This window comes from Gadus macrocephalus, chromosome 1 (genome assembly GCF_031168955.1).
Source record: "Gadus macrocephalus chromosome 1, ASM3116895v1".
Classification (NCBI taxonomy): Eukaryota; Metazoa; Chordata; class Actinopteri; order Gadiformes; family Gadidae; genus Gadus; species Gadus macrocephalus.
The window spans coordinates 17,044,262-17,063,557 of NC_082382.1; the positions used below are offsets into that span (position 1 = coordinate 17,044,262).

A 19,296-nucleotide genomic window follows, 5' to 3' on the forward strand; every position below is an offset into this window, starting at 1 on the left:
AATACACAATATATGTTACCCAAACAAGAAAAGTTACACAGTCAATAATAGTGATTAAAATTCTCTAAATTCTCAATATAGAAATGGACCTGATACATAGCACACATTTTACATCTGCCTACTTATGTTACTACATAGTTATATAATAAATAAATACAGTTTATTATTAATACTCTTGCCACAATAAGTCACACTACTCGCCAAAATCAAAGTGTTTAATGTTTTTTTTTTAATAATAATTGAGAGCAAAACGTCACAAAATCAGTGAGTTAAAATTAGTCATCTTTAATTAGCCACTCTGCACCAAATGATTGATCATCAACAATGAACAATTATTTAATCATGTTCAGTATTTAGAATGAATCACACAGTGACAGCCCAGTCCACCTCACGCACAGCACATTGCACAAGATTAGCCCCCCATCTTTCACACGTCCACAGCACCGTCAACGTGCATCTTGATCTGGACGTCTCACGTCAACAGCCCAGTGTGGCACATTACAGCAGGAGCGCTGTACGAAAACGGTGGCACGTTGAACATCTGACACGGGGAATCTCTCGCGGCAGCAGCAGAGCATGCTTGGGATTATGCATCTCCACGGCCGAGGAGGAGAGGCTACTGGATGCGTGCTGTTGATTATCTGCAGAAAACGTAACGTGAAGGCCGCCTAGATCTGGGGTTTGTGATAACGACGCGCAGTCTAAAACAGGCCCACATTAAGGGAGTTTGTCATTGGTATTTTACGTATTTACGTGTTTTTTTTGGCGTACTTCCCCACCTGGTGTTGGATGCCGCGGCGTGAAGCAGGATTATTTGGCGAGGAGGATATCGGGTGCTCTCCAATCTCGCCGTGTGCCCTTACATGCTCACTGTCTTTTCCAGAGGACCGTCCCCGGGAAACAAGACGGTAAACAGTACAAGCGGCTCTTCAAATTTAAATCGCGGATTTCTCTATACCAGTTGAAGGTGGGTACATAGAGGCACTGTTGATGTAGCTTACTCTTTCCCCATCACTCATATGTGTTTTCAGGAAGTGATCGTTTGGTTTTGAGAATGGTGCAATGCAGGATAAGAGCCATGGTTATGGTTAACGGGAATCGTTGCATGAGTAAACACACCGTGCAGCATTGCTTTGTTTATTAAGTAAGTAATTCGCGCTCTTTAATTTATTAAAATGTGCTGACATATATTTTCTTTGCCTGCATTTAGTTTCCGTAAGGTCGTGAATTGTAACGTGTGTTGTGTATTTATAAAAGTGGTGGAAAGAAAGTATGGATGGAAATGGTGTGTTAACGTGTGTGGCATGCATGTGTCTGTATTTTTCAGGCATGGTTAATGTAAAAGCAGGAGAGCTGGCGTCTGTGTGAGTTCGTGGAAACGAGAGAATATAGAAAATAAATTGTAGGATTTGTAAACAGGTATGCATGTGTCCAACATGCCCGGTGTGTGTGTGTGTGTGTGTGTGTGTGTGTGTGTGTGTGTGTGTGTGTGTGTGTGTGTGTGTGTGTGTGTGCGCGTGTGTACCTACAAGGTATGTAATGTAACCATGACAATACACATCATACTCAACAGCCACGTTTTTCCCTCACGCACATTTCCTATTTTCTCGCAGCCCTCAATTAGCCATGCCTGGAAAGCCTCCAGCAGCCGCTCCAGGCTGGGAGCGGAGAGCGCAGTAAGAGGGGGACTTCTCCTGTAACCAGACCAACTCGCACCATGTTGCAAACCCTCCACCAGACCGCCGGTGTCGGTTGTGGTATGTCGGAGACCCTGGCCTGCCTGCGCTGGTCCGTTCTCCTTGGCCTCTCCGTGGCCCTGCTGTGGATCCCCGGGGCGGCGGGCTCGGCTCTGAACTGCCACAAGACCTGCATCTGCGCCTCCAACATCGTGAGCTGCTCCAAGATGAACCTGACGGCCGTGCCCACCGAGCTGCCGCCCTACACGGTGGTGCTGGACCTCAGCTACAACGAAATCACCCGGCTCCGCGCCGAATGGACCCACGACAAACTGGACAAGCTTCACAACCTCCTGCTCAGCCACAACGGCCTCCACTTCCTGTCCTCGGAGGCCTTCCTGAACGTGAAGCAGCTGCGCTACCTGGACCTGTCGTCCAACAAGCTGCGGCTGCTGGACGAGTACATCTTCGAGCCGCTAGCCCATCTGGAGGTCCTGCTGCTCTACAACAACCACATCTCCCAGATCGACCGCCTGGCCTTCACCGGGGTCAACAGCCTGCAGAAGCTCTACCTGAGCCAGAACCTGGTGTCCCGCTTCCCCCTGGAGCTGGTGGCCGACAAGTCTCGCCTGGAGAAGCTGATCCTGCTGGACGTGTCGTCCAACCGCATCAAGGCCCTGCCCGTCGCGGAGCTCCAGGCGCTGCCGGCGTGGATTAAAAACGGCCTCTACTTCCACAACAACCCTCTGGTGTGCGGGTGCGACCTGTACAGCCTCCTGGCCCACTGGTACATCCGGAAGCTCAACTCGGCGCGGGACTTCAGGGACGACTACCAATGCTACTTGCCGGCGCCAGCACCGGCGAAAACCCTAGTGGGCGTTTTCGAACTGAGCAGCGACTACATGAATTGCAGCACCTTCAAGCAGACGGACGAAGAGGCGTTCCTGGAGCAGACGCTGACCCTGAGCTGCGACACCAAGCACAAGGACATGTCCAAGACCTGGCTCATGCCCGGGAACGTGGTGGTCTCGGCGGGCGTCAACCAGACGGCCCGGGTCCTGCCGGACGGACGGCTCCAGATCAGTCCGGTGAGGTCGGAGGACTCGGGGAACTACACGTGTTTCGCCGTGAGCGAGGCCCACAACGAGACGCTCTACGTGGTGCTGAAGGTGCACAACTTCACCATGAACGCCGGCGGGGACTCCCTGAACACGGCCTACACCACGCTGGTGGGCTGCCTGGCCAGCGCCGTGCTGGTGCTCATCTACCTGTACCTGACGCCCTGCCGCTGCTTCTGCTGCCCCGACCGGGGCAAGAAGGGCGGCGGCGACGACGACAGCATCCACTCGTCCATGATCAGCGTCACTCCCACGCACGACGACCCCGCGCTGGAGGCGGAGCTGGACCGACACGTGGCCTTCATAGACTCCAAGGACCTCCGGGGGCAGAATGGCAAGCTCAACCCCAACGGGGACGAGGAGGCCGGCACGCTGGGGAAGGGACGGAGGAAGAGGTCTGTCGCCGAGTCGATAAGCTCCGTCTTCTCGGACACCCCCATGGTGGTCTAGGAGAGGAGATGGACACCGCAGCGGGTGGGGTGTCTGTCTGTATCTGCTGTGTTTGCGAAGCGGAGATGTGAGCCATGTGTGCGGTCGGCGGGACGGACGGTGCGCAGGAGGGGGGTGGGGGGGGGTACACTACGGTGGTCGACTCGGGGAAACGCCTCGCTCGGCGACAGGGACAACAAACAGGACCTATCCAGCGTTTGAATCTGTAGCACTTAATTATTCATACTGTGAAAGCCCGGAAATGAAAGCGGGCTGTGGAACATTTGAGTGGGTGTGAACCGTACAACAGGGGATTCTGATAGATGTTAGCACTCAGGAAGTAACACAAGCTGTTGCTAAAGTGGTGTGTTTTTTGACAAGATGGACGGATAATTGAGATTTGTTAGATTGGAAAAACAGGAAATCTTAGCACACACGAGAGAGCGTTAGCATAGAGGCTGACTCATAGCCCCCATTATGAGAACAGTTGGTATCATAGAGCATCGGTATATATTAACCTCCTCTCTCCTCTACCAACACAGGCGCTCCAACATCAGTGTTCACCCGGTGGTGAACACTCGTCATTATTTATTAGTCATCAGCCGTAGAACAGCAGCATGCCAAGAGTTATTTTAAAACCCTGGGCCCTGACGGATGATGGGGCAGAGTGTGGATATCCCTCATCATAGCCCCATTTGTTATCCAGTGTTTCCCCTACATGCATCCAGCAGTGGTGCAGCCCTGCCCCCACTGGATTAATAGCGCCACTGCAATCAGACATGCATTATATATTATTATATATATACATAAAAATGTTGCTCGTATAAAATGCTATTAGTTTAATTTGAAAACGTATATCATAGTGGCCCCTAATGCACCCCCTTCAATTGTTACATTGTCATTATTGGCATTGGAGAAATTATGTGGAAAAATACTGACAGCCACAGCTATAGTTCTGCTGTAGAATAAGAGACGCATGAGGATACTGTAGGGCGCATTAGCTCATGAATGGCTTTAGACTTAATGTAGGAAGCATTAGGAGAAAATGTAAGCCACGAGTGACTTGATAATAGAAAGTAGCCAATATATGTGATGCTTCAGAAGAGAAGACCAAGCCAAGTCCAAAGCCAAGAAGGATTGCGACAAATCGCAGACTGAAAACTATATCTGTGCTAACATTAATCGCAAATACAATTCCTTGTGTTTATGGTGCATTCACACTCTATCTGATGGAAATGTATCAGAACCCTAAGGGCATCTGGGCTTTTCCGAACGCTTTTTGCCCTCATAATTCACATCAGCACTGTGCAGATCAGCGGCGTGCACACGCACATCAGAACCGTGCACACGCACATCAGAACCGTGCACATGCACATCAGAACCGTGCACATGCACATCAGAACCGTGCACATGCACATCAGTACCGTGCACATGCACATCAGAACCGTGCACATGCACATCAGAACCGTGCACATGCACATCAGTACCGTGCACATGCACATCAGAACCGTGCACATGCACATCAGAACCGTGCACACGCACATCAGTACCGTGCACATCAGCAGGGTAGTGCAACTCACGCACCCCTCGGCACCTCTGCTGGATAGGAATCCTAGGGGAAGCACTGATATGTATCCAGTTTGACATGAACATAGTAGTAGCACAGCCACTTTGATGAAGTAGAATAGGTTCAACGTAATATAGGTCCTATGAAGCGTACGACAGCACTCCTGATGCTTGTTCTTGTATTCATGTAGTCTATCACTTAATATATATTCATTAGAAGCGAGTTTTATTTGCCTCTTATTTCTCTTCAGATGTATGTAATAGCTTCCAATGGTAGGCTGATAGATGGATGAGATTTTTGTATTGATCCAAATGTTTTAGTATTTAGTTATAGTACAGCTGCTGGAAACTAAAAGTTAAATGTTAAGCCTTATACAGAAAAAAAGTCACATTTAGAACTTTGACATGGAAAGATGTTTTTCGGAACGGGCCTGTTATTATTTTTTAGAACGTATTAATAACCTTCTGATCCATTCTTTACAGAGTAAGGTTCTGTGTTCCTTCCTATACATCGTAGGAACGGGCTTCTCATTGTGGTCGAGTCCCAGGGAGGTTCCTCCTTGAACAACAGAGTAACTCTCCTCTTAGACAGCTCATGTTACTTTCTTTGATCATGCTATGAAGAGGTTTAAAATACCTAACAAATGCTTAAGGCTCCTGTCATTATTGTGTATTGTGTATGTATTCCCTACATGCACTTACTTCAAATGCTGATATGTCTACTATTTAGAAAGGCCATGCTTGCCGCCGGTAGTCAAAGGTCAAATGTTATGACATTTACACATTTCTCATTGGAAACCTATTCCTAGTTTCTGTCTGGGCACATCGACTAAAAAGAGCGGTGTCATTTCATGCTTATTTGTGTTATGGTACAGGACTACCTGTGTGACTAAGAGCTAATTACATTGTTTGATAGTATGATCATTCACTTTGTAGGAGCAGAAAAGAGAGAGTCAGTCTTGCTGTCATGAGTCACTGCACAAAGCAACGGCCTCCATCCAACGTGTGTGTGTGTGTGTGTGTGTGTGTGTGTGTGTGTGTGTGTGTGTGTGTGTGTGTGTGTGTGTGTGTGTGTGTGTGTGTGTGTGTGTGTGTGTGTGTGTGTGTGTGTGTGTGTGTGTGTGTGTGTGCGTTTGTGTGTGAGTTGTCTGATTTGTGCATATTATTACATGCCTATCTGCAAATTCAACTGCGCCAATTTAGCCAGACGATGAATGCGAGTGAAATGCCTGGGGCTCACAAACAACGTTGCCTTTTTCTTTTTATCACATCTGGACTGTGCAACTAACAATCCGTTTTGCTTGTAATCTTCAATTCTAATTAAATCATTCCGAGATAAATGTAACGACGCTGGGAAGATCACATGCTTACCGACTCCTGTGGTCTCCACAGTCTCTTACTTTTAAACAGATTGTTCTGTGGCTGGACGCGTGACTGCTTGGTATAAAAATGAAACATCCTTTGGCATTAACTTAGTGTGTGTGTTTGTGTGTGTGTTCCTGTGTGAGACCAAAGAAAGACACACTTATCAGAGAGGGGTCACCTGAGTCATAATGTCCCCCCCCCCCACACACACAAAAGCACAAACACACACGTGTTCGAGAGTTATGAGAAGCTTAGCATTACAATAAGCCTGAGGAAAGTTAAATTCACCAGAAATGTTTACCTGGACGTCTTATAACAAGGAATCTAAGTACCGGTACTTTGAACTCCACTACAAAAAACTATCTGCGTGAGCCTATGATTGACCCAGTGTTATACTCCTGAGGAGTCTGGTATGCTGTCAAAACTGTGGGATGTGTGGAATAAGGAGCCTGAGGTTTTAAGGAGTTTTGTAATAGAGATTTGGGTTTGTGAATATAGTTTGAGCTTGTCAAATGGGGGACCTGTTCTCGACTTATCAAGCCAAAGTCTGCCTTGGCTAATGGGTGGTTAAAGTTGTTATTTTTACAGTCGGTTCCCTAATGAGGAGCTTCACCTGTGTGTCGAGTGTCTCTAGTGTTATTCAAACAAATCCTAATGTGTTCTGTATAATTCCTCTCAAGCAGCTATTCCTTTCTGTGGCCTGTTGACCTATGTGTTGATCCTCACTTTTCCGTGTTCAATGGTTATGTTTGGACAATGTAGCCGACTAAGAGTATTGTTGTTTCATCAAAATGTCAGTCCTTTTGCTTTCTGTCTGAAGACGGGGTAAGGTCAGCTGTTTCTATGGTAACCTTGACTCTTTGGTATCAGTGTTTTTTTCTCTATGTAGGCAAGCTGATTTTGTTTTTATTAGGGTTCTGCAATTAGATACATAAGAATATCTATGAAGAATAATTCTTCAATTATCATTGTTAGTAAATAATAATACAATTATATGGTAAAATGATAAATTACACAGCGTAGGATTGATTTTCAGGTTTTTTTATGACCGATAATCTCTTCTACCCCGGTGCTTTGATAATTTCCAAACAATACCAGGGCTTTGAAAAAATAAAGTACAGTAAATCTTCACATGTCAGACTTTTATATTGCTACCCGTGCAGAAAATACCCCTGACCTGGCGTGATGTGTCAATGTGATTACACAAACATTACTAGACATGGACACATTAAACAGACTGTCACACAGGCTTCAGTGTGTAGGCCCTCAAAACACAAACACAAACAGCCTCCTCCTTCCACCTAAAGTTGACTTGAGGAATAGGATATGTAATACCTGTCGATTCCAAGTAGTAACTATGAAAAGATTATCAGTAAAATCTAAAGAAACCTATATTGCCACATCATCAGTATGAGTTGGTTGGTTTTTGACTTGGTTGTTTTTGGTCTTGCCAGTATAGCTGAATGGCTTTTGCATGGTATGCTCAAGAGCTCCTCGGACCGCGGGAGGTGTGTAAACGAATAGCTGATACTGTAGAAGATACTATATTTAATTGAATAAAGGATTTGTGTTTTACAGGTTGTGCCGATCCCTCTGTTGGGTTGTGTTGTGTTGACCCTGTTTGTTGTGCGAGACTAAATCCCAGGCCCTCCCTGCTGACTACGGGCAGCCTATAAAGGAGGCTCTGTTCCAAGTACAGGCTCTATTCGTACCTCTAGTCTAGGAGGACATGTTCCTTCCTAAAGACCTGACAGTCACAAGAACGCACATCATGACAATGAGATATCAGGCAGATGGTTCGTATGCACTACAATGCATGACTGGTGTTTATAATGTCTGCACCTATTCAATAAATAACTTTTAGATTTTACGTGAAGTATTAAAGGCTTTATTCACCCAATTTGCACAACTGTATTCAAAACAGTTGCTCTATATATGGTGGCAATGCTATATTCTGCCTTTGATCAATGACATGATTTGCAGCTCGACTCAAGCTAAATAAATGGATATAATAATGTCCATGATGTAGGCTCTGCAGCCCCCAAACCTCAATCGTTTTCTATATTAAACATGAATTTCCTTATACATATTGTATCGCAGAAATTTCACATTTTCTGCGATAACCAAAAAAATTCTTTACTAAAAAGGATAGACACATTTACTTTTTCGTATTTCAAACTAGCTACCATATGATAGCTAGTTTGAAATATACTATATTTAATTGATATGATAGCTATGTTTGAAATACGAAAAAAGTTTCAAACGATAATCTGAAGTTGGATAACATGTTATTTGGCGCTATCTAGTGGCAAACAACGCTTAATGCAATACGTCAACAATAAAATGGATCGTATTACGCACGAATCACCAGGCCACGATATTCCTATTGCCTTTAGAAATACATTTGTTATAGAACCGACCGACAGGGAGCAACCAAACAATGGTCGAAATATAACGCACAGCGCTTTATCTGGAAAGAATTCATCGTAATTAATTGCGATGCTCAAGAAACTAAAGAACACGCCCCAATGAGTATCAAGATATCTGGGTGGACTCACGAGGCTAGCAAATGCCCCAAAATCATAATTATAATGTACAGTATAACCAAGGCATCCCTCATCACTGCATGAAATATGCAGATAGTAAAAGAAACTGGAAAATACACATTTCAAAATGTTTTAATAGAATGATGACAAGATATCGTAACAATAAATTCAGATAAAGCAAATTCAATTAAACGATTTATTTTACCACCAGATAGCAATGTTAAGCAACAAACAAATGTAATCCTACATTTGTTTAATTCCCTGATAATTAATGGTAGCCTAACGTACACCATTTCAGTCTATTACAACACTTTAGTAGAGTAACACTGAAATAAACGTGTAGTAACACTGTCAAATGAATGTGTACAAAGTACTGAGCACCTTATTCTTAGGGATTTTCATTGATGAATAAATGTTTGTTGATATTTAGTTTCCATAGTGAGATTTAACTTTAGCAGCTTAACACATAGATTGAGGTATTTCATGTCCATACAAAAGAATCCAGCTATAACCCATATCACCACGTATACCAAATAGTGTGAATCATTGCAATAATAAACACTGAAGTGGCAATCTCGAAGATTTCAGTTTCTTTCTCATTAGCGACACCTTCGGCGATAAGCAGTATTTTTTCTCAGAGATACCAACAGGGGTGCAACAAACACCTAGTTCGTAACATTCATAATTCTGCAAGTGCAAGGGCTTCCATCAGTGGGACATAGGCTCAATGACTATTGTGTTACCTCATTCGACAATAGATAGACTTCACAGACATTTATTTTCATGCAAATCTTCGAGATTACCACTTTAGTATGTTTAGTCAGACCCACATATCGCAGGTCTATAACACACACACACACACACACACACACACACACACACACACACACACACACACACACACACACACACACACACACACACACACACACACACACACACACACACACACACACACACACACACACACACAGAGGCTGTCCTAGGCTCTTCCTCCAAGTGGTCGTGAAGGTGAATTTTCTCTCGATCTCGTTTCTTGTCTGCCACTACAACAAGAAAACCAAACAGCCTTCGTCAGTATCAACATTTTTAAGAATCCCAGAACATTGCAACACACAAATATCAGTTGGGAAATATTGGGCCCGTGTACTAGCCTAGGTGTTTGATTCCAAACCAAAACGGCTTCCATCTCAATTCAATTCCGGTTGCTTTTGATGAAAGTATCTCCTAAAATGACTTAATGTCTAGAATCCATCCTTGGCCTACTAGTAATGTGCGCAACAACCAGCCTATAGTACAGCCGGAGCCCATACTCCCCTGTGGACCTACCCTGCAGAGGTCCAGGCTAGTCTCCAGGGCCAGCGCCCACCCGGGTCCCCTTCCTCCAGGAGAACAGGCCGGAGGGCGGCGGACCAGCCGGGTGACGGGACTGGGCGGAGCTCCAGGGCTGGGGGCGGGGGCCGCTGGCCAGCCCCTCGGAGCCGCTCATCTTGCGCTTCTGCGCGGGGCCCCTGAGCTCCGGCCCCCTGGCCCCGGCCCCGCGGCGCAGGGTGGAGTGCGGCGGCGGAGCGAAGGCGGCGGCCCGACTGCAGCCGCTGCTCAGCGACGGGGAGCCCGGGTCCGACGGCTTTGATCCTGCGGGGGGTCGGTGTCTGTTGGCCGGTCCGCGAGGGGGCGTGACCTGGGGGTGGAGGGGAGGTGCGGGGGGACACCGCCGCTGGTCTCTCTTCTCGTGGAGCGGGAACGTCCTGACGCTGCTTTGGGTCACCATGGGAACCGGCGCTCGCACTTTGGGGGGTGCCCGGCCCGGTCGCCCCACGGGGAGCCGGGTGGGGTAGGGTCCAGCGGCGCGGGGTGACCCGCCGCCCGGGAGGTTTCCCCTGGGTCTGGAGGGTCCTGAGGAGGGGGAGCTGGGCGGGCCGCAGGAGGAGGTTCTGGGTCTGATGGCCGAGCCCTGGGCGGCGGGGGCGGGGTGACGGGACTGGAGCCCAGCTGGAACCTGAGGTATTCTCCTGAGGACACGGGATGTTGACACGTGAGGCTAGGGCCCGTCAACACACTGCAATTTGCATGCCATTGAAGCTTGATGAAAACACACTCAATCCCATCACGTGTTTTATCAGCCTTACAGGGCTACAGTATGTATGTATTCAAAAGTCAAAGTCAAAGTCAGCTTCATTGTAAGTTCCGAAATATGTGCCAGACAAATAGAAGAATCCAAGTTGCGTTTGTCTCCGTCTCTGATTCAATAAGGAGGATGGGTATTCTAATGGATGATATTTCCATGGGAAGTGTGCGTGTGTATGATGGCTGGTTTAAAGCAGCCTCACCCGACCCGAGTCAGACTGATTCGACTCTGGGGCTGGGTGAGGCCGCACACCTGAGAAATCAAGGTGTACGGGTTAAACAAGCCATCACCGCGAACACTGAGGGAGTTCTGCTGCATGGCAACACGGAGCACCAGCTTATGCATCACTGTCAACAATAAACCAGTTTTCCAACATCAGCGCGCCCTGTGTCCTTGTCTGGAGGACGAGCCCAGTGAAGGTCACCTAGGTGGCGCGTGGCAAACACCTCGTTGCATAAAGCATGGCCCTTGTTACACTCCACAAACCGTATTTGAAGTTTAATATAAACTAGTTATTATGTCAGACATAATAACATCATAATGTGATAATAATGTCAGACATAATAACATCATAATGTGATAATAATCATCAGTCCTCGACGTCTTCCAGCACGGAAAACAAGCACGGTGGTGTATTGTGCTCACTTATCAAACGTTAAACTCCCCAACCCCACTACAACACACTGGCCCCCCCTTGAACCAGGGCTGCCGTGTTCCCCGTGAAAACAGACTCACTTCCACAGATGGGCGTTCACGTGCTGCTCCACCATGTCGCTGAGGGCGAACCGCAGGTGATGCAGGCGCCGGTCAAAGGTGAATATGCTACAACCCAAAGTATGGCTTCCAAAAGTGCATAACTAAAAAAAAGAGAAAATGCATCGATCAGTTGGTCAGCAGTCGAGCAGGGCAGTATATTCATATCATATTCAAAAATGGGAAAGGAACACCGGAGCTGAGGTGAGATTGATTTGGTTATCCTAACATTAGCTTTCAAGCCAATGCAAATCACTTTCTACAAACTGCTACTGGGAGTCGGGAGCAGGTTTCAGCACTCACTCCGAGAGGCTTGGGGTGCCAGGGAGTGGCGGGAATATCGCCATTCTCCTCCTCCTCCTCCTGAGGGTCTGCCTCCTCCTCTCTCTCTCCGCCTTCCTCCTCCTCCTCCTCCTCGTCGCTCTCCCCACTGGAGGGCAGGCTCTGGTTGAAGGGGTAGGGGTGCTGGATCTCCACCACCACCGCGGCGTCCCCCTCCTCCTCGGCAGCCCTCCGGGACGGCTCCCTGGACCTGCGGAGCCAGCCAGAGCGACACATGAGCACCACGCCTCACAGGAAAGGTCAAAGGGCGAACCAGAGGAGTGGAGGGGCTTCTTGGTAATACACCCTGGTACAAACAGACTCCCCTGGGTGTGTATTAAAAAGAAAACACAACCAGCCATGCAGAATGTACACATCCACTTGTCAATAGATTAAACGTTGAGAGATCCGCTCCTAACCTGTTTACACGTATAACCATAATGTGCTGATTTTCCCTGCCCAGTATCTCAGAACATGATATTCATGAGTATGCGATACCAGAGGATGGGGCAGTTGGTGCCGGGGCCGCGTTTCACGTGCTTGGGCGTGGCCGGGTCCTGAGGCTTCTGGAGATATGGCGTCGGCGAGTCCTCACTGGCTGAGAGTTTGTCCACGTCGCTGCCTGAAGAGCTGGCCCTCTGCTCCAGCAGCAGCTGGTCCAACGGCCTGCTCCGGCCTTCCACCCTCCTCCGCTGGTGGATGGAGTGGATCTACGATGGAGGAAATCACGCTTGGTAAGTAAAGAGAGGCTGGGAAACTTTAGTTTCTAATTTTAATTTCTAATTTCATTAGAATTTGTTACACCTTAGTCTTTTTGCTTTTTGGGTCTGAGTATTAATCTGCCAAAAAAGGCATAGTTATCACACTGGGAACTTGGGCATACCAAGATACCTCACACAAGAAAATGACGTTCAAGCAGTGCTTACGGGCTGGGATTGTCCCTGCTACGACACCACTGTACAACGGGGTGCATTGCGGAAGGAACCAAGACATTTCCTCCACTGTTTTAAATGCTCTACGCATGATGATAGCTTGCGATTGGCTTACAGTGAGGATGCTATGAAAGTGTATTTAAGATGCTATAAAAGTATCTTACAGCAAATTGACACTATTAGAGATGATCATAAATGTATTAGAGCATTACAGCTTATATTAAAGTAAATTCTAAATTGATTATTTTAAAGTGTTACAGTACTACAGTACTAGTATTAAATCGTATTACAGCACTACATTAAAGTAATCGACAGTACTACAGATGAGGTGTATTACATTGCACATAAGCTGTCGCGTGCAGAGCGTCTTCCTAGCTGGATCCAGCACCCCGCAGTGTCTGTCCGGATCGCATTCCTTCTCTGGGGAACGAAAAAACAAACACAGTAGCCAGCGGGTTAGTCAGCGAACAGCATTGACCAAAGAAAGACGTGCTGTACTAGCTGAGATGAATCACTTGACACCCCTTCACTAGAAAGATGAATACAAAACCAAATGCTTCATTGTTACCATATAGAGTATTATCCCCAAGGACATGCACAATCAAAAACAGATCCACCCACTGCCACAAAACGTACTGTAGACTTTCTTATGAGTCCGACTGTAGGTCCTCGGGCCCTCAGGCAGAGGACTCTGAGTGGTTCCTGAGGGCCCCGTGTCCGTCTTCGGTCTCTCCGAGGTTGTGGCGGAGGAGTGTGACGACGAGGACGAGGAGACGAGCGCCCCCGGGGTCAGGGGTGGGTGGTCCCGGGGAGGAGCCCTGGTATTAGAGGGGGAGGGGCATGGCGATGAGGGCGGGGCTTCCTGAGGACCTGAAGTCTTGACTGACGGTGAACTGAGAGGAAGTAACCACGACACGTGGGAAGAAATACAGATAATACATCGTTGGATCCATTCATTGTACATCACTGTTGGTGGCTGGATGTTTAAGGATGCAAGGGTTACCAGAGTGCTTTTCTGTACATATAAAAATGTGTTTTTATATGATGTACTGCAGCTTCTAACCACCGGCAAACAGTGCAAAACCGGTCATTTTGACAAAACAAGTAATAGTAATTCTTGTCACACAAAATGGTGCTCCAACATTATTGCGGTCCAGCACAGGCCTGTGTAGTACCTGGCCTCTTCCGTCAGGACTTTGGTGGTTCTGTGCTGGGGTGCGGTTGCTGGTTTGGAGAAGCCGCCAGCCTCCTGAGTTTCCACCTTTTTGTGTTTCTCTCTCGAGGATGGTATCACGGACTGGCGCCCAGGCCGGGGGCATTGCTTGTCGGCTAAGCAAGACGATGGGTTGCACATTTTGATGAGGGCACCATGGCGCCTCTCACAGTGAGCCTCGAACGCCTGGGGTTTGACTAACTGCCCACAGTGACTGCACACCACCAGGTAGAAGTTGTCAAGGGCCGGGCAGTAGCCATAGATTTTCATATCTGTAGAAAGAAAATCAAAAAATATGTTTGACTAAATACATTTCAGAAAAGAAGAACCGTGAGGTAATTCGCTTTGGTTCGTTTGGATTAAGTTGGTGGTTTGAAATACACCCCATTACCCGCACCTTCTTTGGAGAGGGTCATCGTGTCGCTGCCTCTGCTCTCATCAACGGAGTCTTCCTCTTTAGATCCACCTGAATGCAAGGGAAACACGTCTGATGGGAGTTGGAAACCCGAGGTCATGATTTACGGTCATATGTTTTAGATTGAGGACCATATATATTCTTTAAACGTTTAAATATCAGATGCAGAAGCGTTGTTTTGATTTGTAGTGTACATGTAGCCTACTTATGTAGTGTGTACATGTAGTTTGACAGCGGGCACAATGTAGGCCTACTGCATATCATCAGAATTAAATTATTGTTGCGATGCCTTTTGAAGTTGAATTGTCACGAGAAACTAAGTTTGATCAAGGTTATTATAACAGCTGAGCACTTACCGGCTAGCAAATTCAAAATACTTGTAACATGTCCTGCACTAGGACCCAGTGGGTCTTTTGTTTGGGTTGTTTACTGGGTATCGCAGACATTATTCACAGTACAAAGACAACATAATGCGATTATATACAGCGTTTGGGGTGTTTTCTTCACTCACCTTTATCTGTTAAAATATTCCATTTATCTATCCAACAACTCCAGTTTAAACCAACATGGTCGATATTAGGATTGAGCCGATCCAAAGTGGCCATTGCTGCTCTTGCGCGTTCACGAGTTGACGCCATCTGTCCACGCGATACCTTTACGTCATTACACCACAGCATGAAACTCGTGTTCGCATTGGATTATTGTCTGTTAATGCATATATTTCCATATCTCGACATATATTTTGTGTAAAAAAATACTTAAGAAATTATGCATATAATTAAATAGATTTCATACAATTCAGTTAGCAAAAGCAGCTTTTCCTTTTAATTATGAAAACCACGATGCATATAGGTCTATACAAAGGGAAGTTTCCAAAAAATTGTTTTCCAAAAAAAACACAAACAACTTTCAAGAAATAAACATTCGGTCTTCATAACTAACATATGGATTAAAACAATGTTGATAAGTCAAGTAATTAGTTTGTTAGACATTTTGCATCGTTATTACAAACCGCAATTTAACAAGACAATATGTTATAATCCTAATACATAGGATACATTTTTAATAACTTCGTTTCTGAATACGATTTTGCTCTCAACTTATAGGCATGGCATTTGCATGTTATTGAACATACTGAAATGGTCTGCGACTCATTTTTAACAGCTAACATGCATCATATATATAGATAAACACTTAAAACTGTTGGCACAACAAAATCTTCTGATAATATTTAGAAAACACCTCCAATCTTTAAATAAACTTACTAAACAAATGTTTAGATGCAAGTTAAAACCCTTTGCTTACTCATTAAGCAAGTGACTGTAACTCAAGAGAAATGGCTACATTAATTAGTAGCAATGTCAAAAAAACACGAAATACTGGGCGAGTCAAACACTTGAAACAATAGAAAAAATGAAAAGCAGTCCGTAGCAGAAGAGTGACACATAATATACAACGGTTGAGATCAGGACGTTTTGTGGTTAAGTGGGCGGGCCTCTCCCCTCCGCGTCTTCTGGCTGATTGGCTGACTTGTGGAAAGGTGTTTCCTTATAAATGAACCAACAGTTGCTTCCCCACAGAATGAGGTTGAGGAAGCCAAAAATCTGCCAAATAGAAATAAGGAGACAGGGGGGCAGAAATCACAAATTATTGAGAGTATGCGAGTGTCTGGCATATGATTTACTGCATACACATTCACTTCATTTAAATTGAACATTGAATGGTTTAGTCACTTTAACGTAAAGCGAGTTACAAGTGAGGTTGAGAACAATCGAAGCATACAATCAAACCAGACGCTACAGGGATCATAACTTCAGGGTTGAATTTAAGATGACGCGACGACGTAGCTCACCACCGAGGCGTTGAGACGGCCCATGTGGGGCACACTGCCCGCCGTGCAATTTCCGTCAGACCTGCAGACATCACTAAGTGCTACTATGCTTGTGGGGCTAGTGGCCCACTTGACATCAGTCAGACCTTTGCCCCAAGCCGAAGACGAAACCAACCACAGGAAGGCCAGGGCTGCAGTCACAAACAGATCCTTGCAGAGAAACAGAAAAGTCACAGCACAGATTAAGCAATATAAACAATTTAATATGATGACACTTGTGGCAAGCAGGAGATAGAGAGTAAAGGTTAACCAATTTTCAACGTGGGTTCAAGCTGAAGCAGATCTCGCAGTAGTTTTAAAATGGGGAACAGACATTTTTCTGGGTTTCATTTGCCAAGCGCTGTCAAGTGCCCTCACTATCTCTCTCTGGCCTGCCCCCAGAATGAAAGGGCCTCACTTGAAGTACTCTATGAAGCGCATATATCAACACACAATAAGCAGATCGCTCGCCATTTCATGGACCAGAAAGAATAAAATTAAAAACAACGTCAAAGCCAGAGAATTGGCACATACCACTACAGGACCGCGGCTTGTCTTCCTGTAAAGGTGTTCGAAGCCCAGATAGAGGACCAACGAGGCTGTGCTGTAGAGGAAGGACAGCACCCCGATGGAGACAAAGAACTCTGCTGACGAGGAGTAGTTGCCAATAAGGAAAGACTCAGTGGTGTCATTCTTACAGTTAGGGACTTTGTAAGGATGCTGCATCAACCTAAAGTAGGAGAAACATTAACATTGCCATTAAGTCATGAACATATGCCAAACAAATATCAACCAACCAGCCAGGACTTGGGCGAGACAATGAGAATGATTGAAATGATAGCAAAAACAAACCTAAATGGGTAGTTAAAACTGGCAAATATTTCCTCGTTGACGCTTCCTTTGCATTGCACGTTGATACTTGTGGTACCAGAAAATCCTGCAGTTGTTGCAAATGCAAATATGGAGAATATCTGCCAAATCAAAGAAAGCGTCAGCAGGAAAGGCAACCCAAACAAGGCCATTTTGGGGTTAGGACCACTTTCACGCATTTGTAGAGGAAATTGATTGATACCAATACATGACACCATATTAGTGTTCTTTTTCGTAGTTGTAGGAACAGGATGTACTAATATAAAACTATGGTATTTAAAAATCGAACGTTAAACTTATCAACATCGGAAAATCCAGCCCTAAAAATACTGTTTTTACTATGCTTTTTGCCTGCTTGCTGTCTCTAGCAATCGCCAACGGGTGTGCACACTTTATATTAACATTATACAAATGAAGCGTTAACAACTATATCATATCCATCCATTTAAAACGAACTAGCTACCTGCTGAACATTAACACATGCATCCCAGCGCCGTTCTGGGTGTGTTACAAGTCACAAGACGAACAAGATTACATGTGAATAAAACATACCAATTCCAGAACTCGGATGAATGCAAGGGGCTCCTTCAATGGCCCAAAGTCAAGAGAGAATCTCGACGTCAGAATTGTCTGATGATGAAAGATATACATTTACTACAATACTTGCAATACACATTATGTTGCAAAAAGTTGTGTCGATGTTATAAATATTATTACCTGGGCTACAGATTCCATCGCTCTTTATGATATCAATATCCTCTTATGGTGAATCAATCCTTTCGCTTATATCTACTTTTAAAGTCCGCAACTTGTCTTGTCAAACTTTCTTTTCCAAGTGTCTGAAACTGGCCAGTTGGCACATGTCTGTTTAATTCTGACATGTGACCGCTGACGCTCTTAAAGTGATCTTACATGGGGCAAGAAAAGTTTTTGTAGGACTGCTCTTTGGGTTTGTTATGACTGCACGAAATGCATGGACTCGTGAATGCACATCCTTTCACCAACTCGTATTTGTTTTATATTTAACATATAGGCCTTCGTCCCTTCGTCAGGTTGGTTATTTTTTACTCAGTTTGGGAGTTGTTTATTTTTTTGGCATATTTGGTATTTGGATGTAACCTCTCTTTCCTTCTAAATTAAGGTTATAAGACATGAGCTATTAAATAATGTATATAATCACATCATATAAATTGAACTACCGGTACTACCGGAAAAACTGTTTGGCGCAATAACTGTAACCAACACAGGAGGTCGCTGTTTGCCGATCAGGGATTGCGTACATTTTTTAAGCAATGTCGATTGAATAATTGCTCAGACAACTTCCTTCTCCTCATCTTAGAGGCAGTATTTAACAAGGGATAAGAGCTTCTTTGTTCGCTTCTTAATAGTTGATGGGCTGCCACTAGGGAGGTGATTCCACGGCTCTGTACAGACTGAGTTATGATCCCAATAATGCCAAACAACAATCGGCTGTATAAATGTTAAGATAAGTATAAGAATAACACAAGATAAGATAAAACATATTTAACAATTGATGCAATATGGACAGTGTAGGCCGAACTTGAAAAGAGTAACTTGAGGAACACTGAAAGGGAAATACGTGATTGTGATGCCTCCCGCATACTGGCAGTAGAAGAACCATTAGGCTGACCGTTGATTTACACAACACGAATCCTTTCAAACCTGTTCCACAAATCTCTTCTTTGTTTGTCTCGATGACATGGTGTGGTCTCTTGTGCTGTAGGCGACCAAACCAGTCAGACCAGCAGTTCCAAAAACATGACCTAATGACAATGTGATACATCTCCTGTCCTGGCCAGTGACAAGGAAAGTTTTAATCAACCTCAACGGCATGGTGTTAATATGTGGCTTGTCTTCTCCCCCCATTCCCCATAATAGTTAGTCTAGTGAGAAAACATATTATGCATAAGTATGCCCTCAAAACACCACCAAACCATATAATCTGATACTTTCTGAAACTAAGTTTTCCTGTTTTCCTTCGTCACACGATTAGCAGTCATGGGTTCTGGCTCCGAGATGCGCAGCGCACTCAATCACATGCGCAAATTGAATCAGGGTATGAGGCTGTAGCGC

At 45.4% G+C, this 19,296-nt stretch overlaps 3 protein-coding genes across 7 annotated transcripts; 1 reads left to right on the top strand and 2 right to left on the bottom strand.

Moving 5' to 3' along the window:
* Positions 1-299: 299 nt before the first annotated feature.
* amigo1 (adhesion molecule with Ig-like domain 1) lies at positions 300-5,436 on the top strand. The gene is made up of 3 exons (XM_060050415.1): positions 300-652; positions 884-967; positions 1,614-5,436. The coding sequence occupies exon 3, from the start codon at positions 1,718-1,720 to the stop codon at positions 3,242-3,244; it is 1,527 nt and encodes a 508-aa protein (XP_059906398.1). The 5' UTR covers positions 300-652; positions 884-967; positions 1,614-1,717; the 3' UTR covers positions 3,245-5,436.
* Positions 5,437-8,816: 3,380 nt separating this feature from the next.
* Positions 8,817-15,551, bottom strand: atxn7l2b (ataxin 7-like 2b). 5 transcript variants are annotated; one of them, XM_060050298.1, is made up of 10 exons: positions 14,974-15,551; positions 14,445-14,513; positions 14,010-14,319; positions 13,456-13,727; positions 13,172-13,254; positions 12,401-12,612; positions 11,885-12,113; positions 11,564-11,685; positions 10,030-10,712; positions 8,817-9,746 (listed from the first exon to the last, which is right to left on the bottom strand). In XM_060050298.1, the coding sequence occupies exons 1-9, from the start codon at positions 15,137-15,139 to the stop codon at positions 10,046-10,048; spliced, it is 2,130 nt and encodes a 709-aa protein (XP_059906281.1). In that variant the 5' UTR covers positions 15,140-15,551; the 3' UTR covers positions 8,817-9,746; positions 10,030-10,045. The 5 variants fall into 5 exon arrangements, with proteins under 5 accessions (XP_059906281.1, XP_059906295.1, XP_059906273.1 ...); XM_060050312.1 differs by having other exon boundaries at positions 13,456-13,652; positions 14,445-14,534; XM_060050290.1 differs by having other exon boundaries at positions 13,471-13,727; positions 14,445-14,534.
* A 44-nt stretch (positions 15,552-15,595) lies between these two features.
* On the bottom strand, positions 15,596-18,083 carry sypl2b (synaptophysin-like 2b). The gene is made up of 6 exons (XM_060050520.1): positions 17,920-18,083; positions 17,755-17,832; positions 17,185-17,303; positions 16,867-17,062; positions 16,315-16,503; positions 15,596-16,066 (listed from the first exon to the last, which is right to left on the bottom strand). Exons 1-6 carry the CDS (start codon positions 17,935-17,937, stop codon positions 15,944-15,946), a joined length of 723 nt encoding a protein of 240 aa, XP_059906503.1. The 5' UTR covers positions 17,938-18,083; the 3' UTR covers positions 15,596-15,943.
* Positions 18,084-19,296: the final 1,213 nt, after the last annotated feature.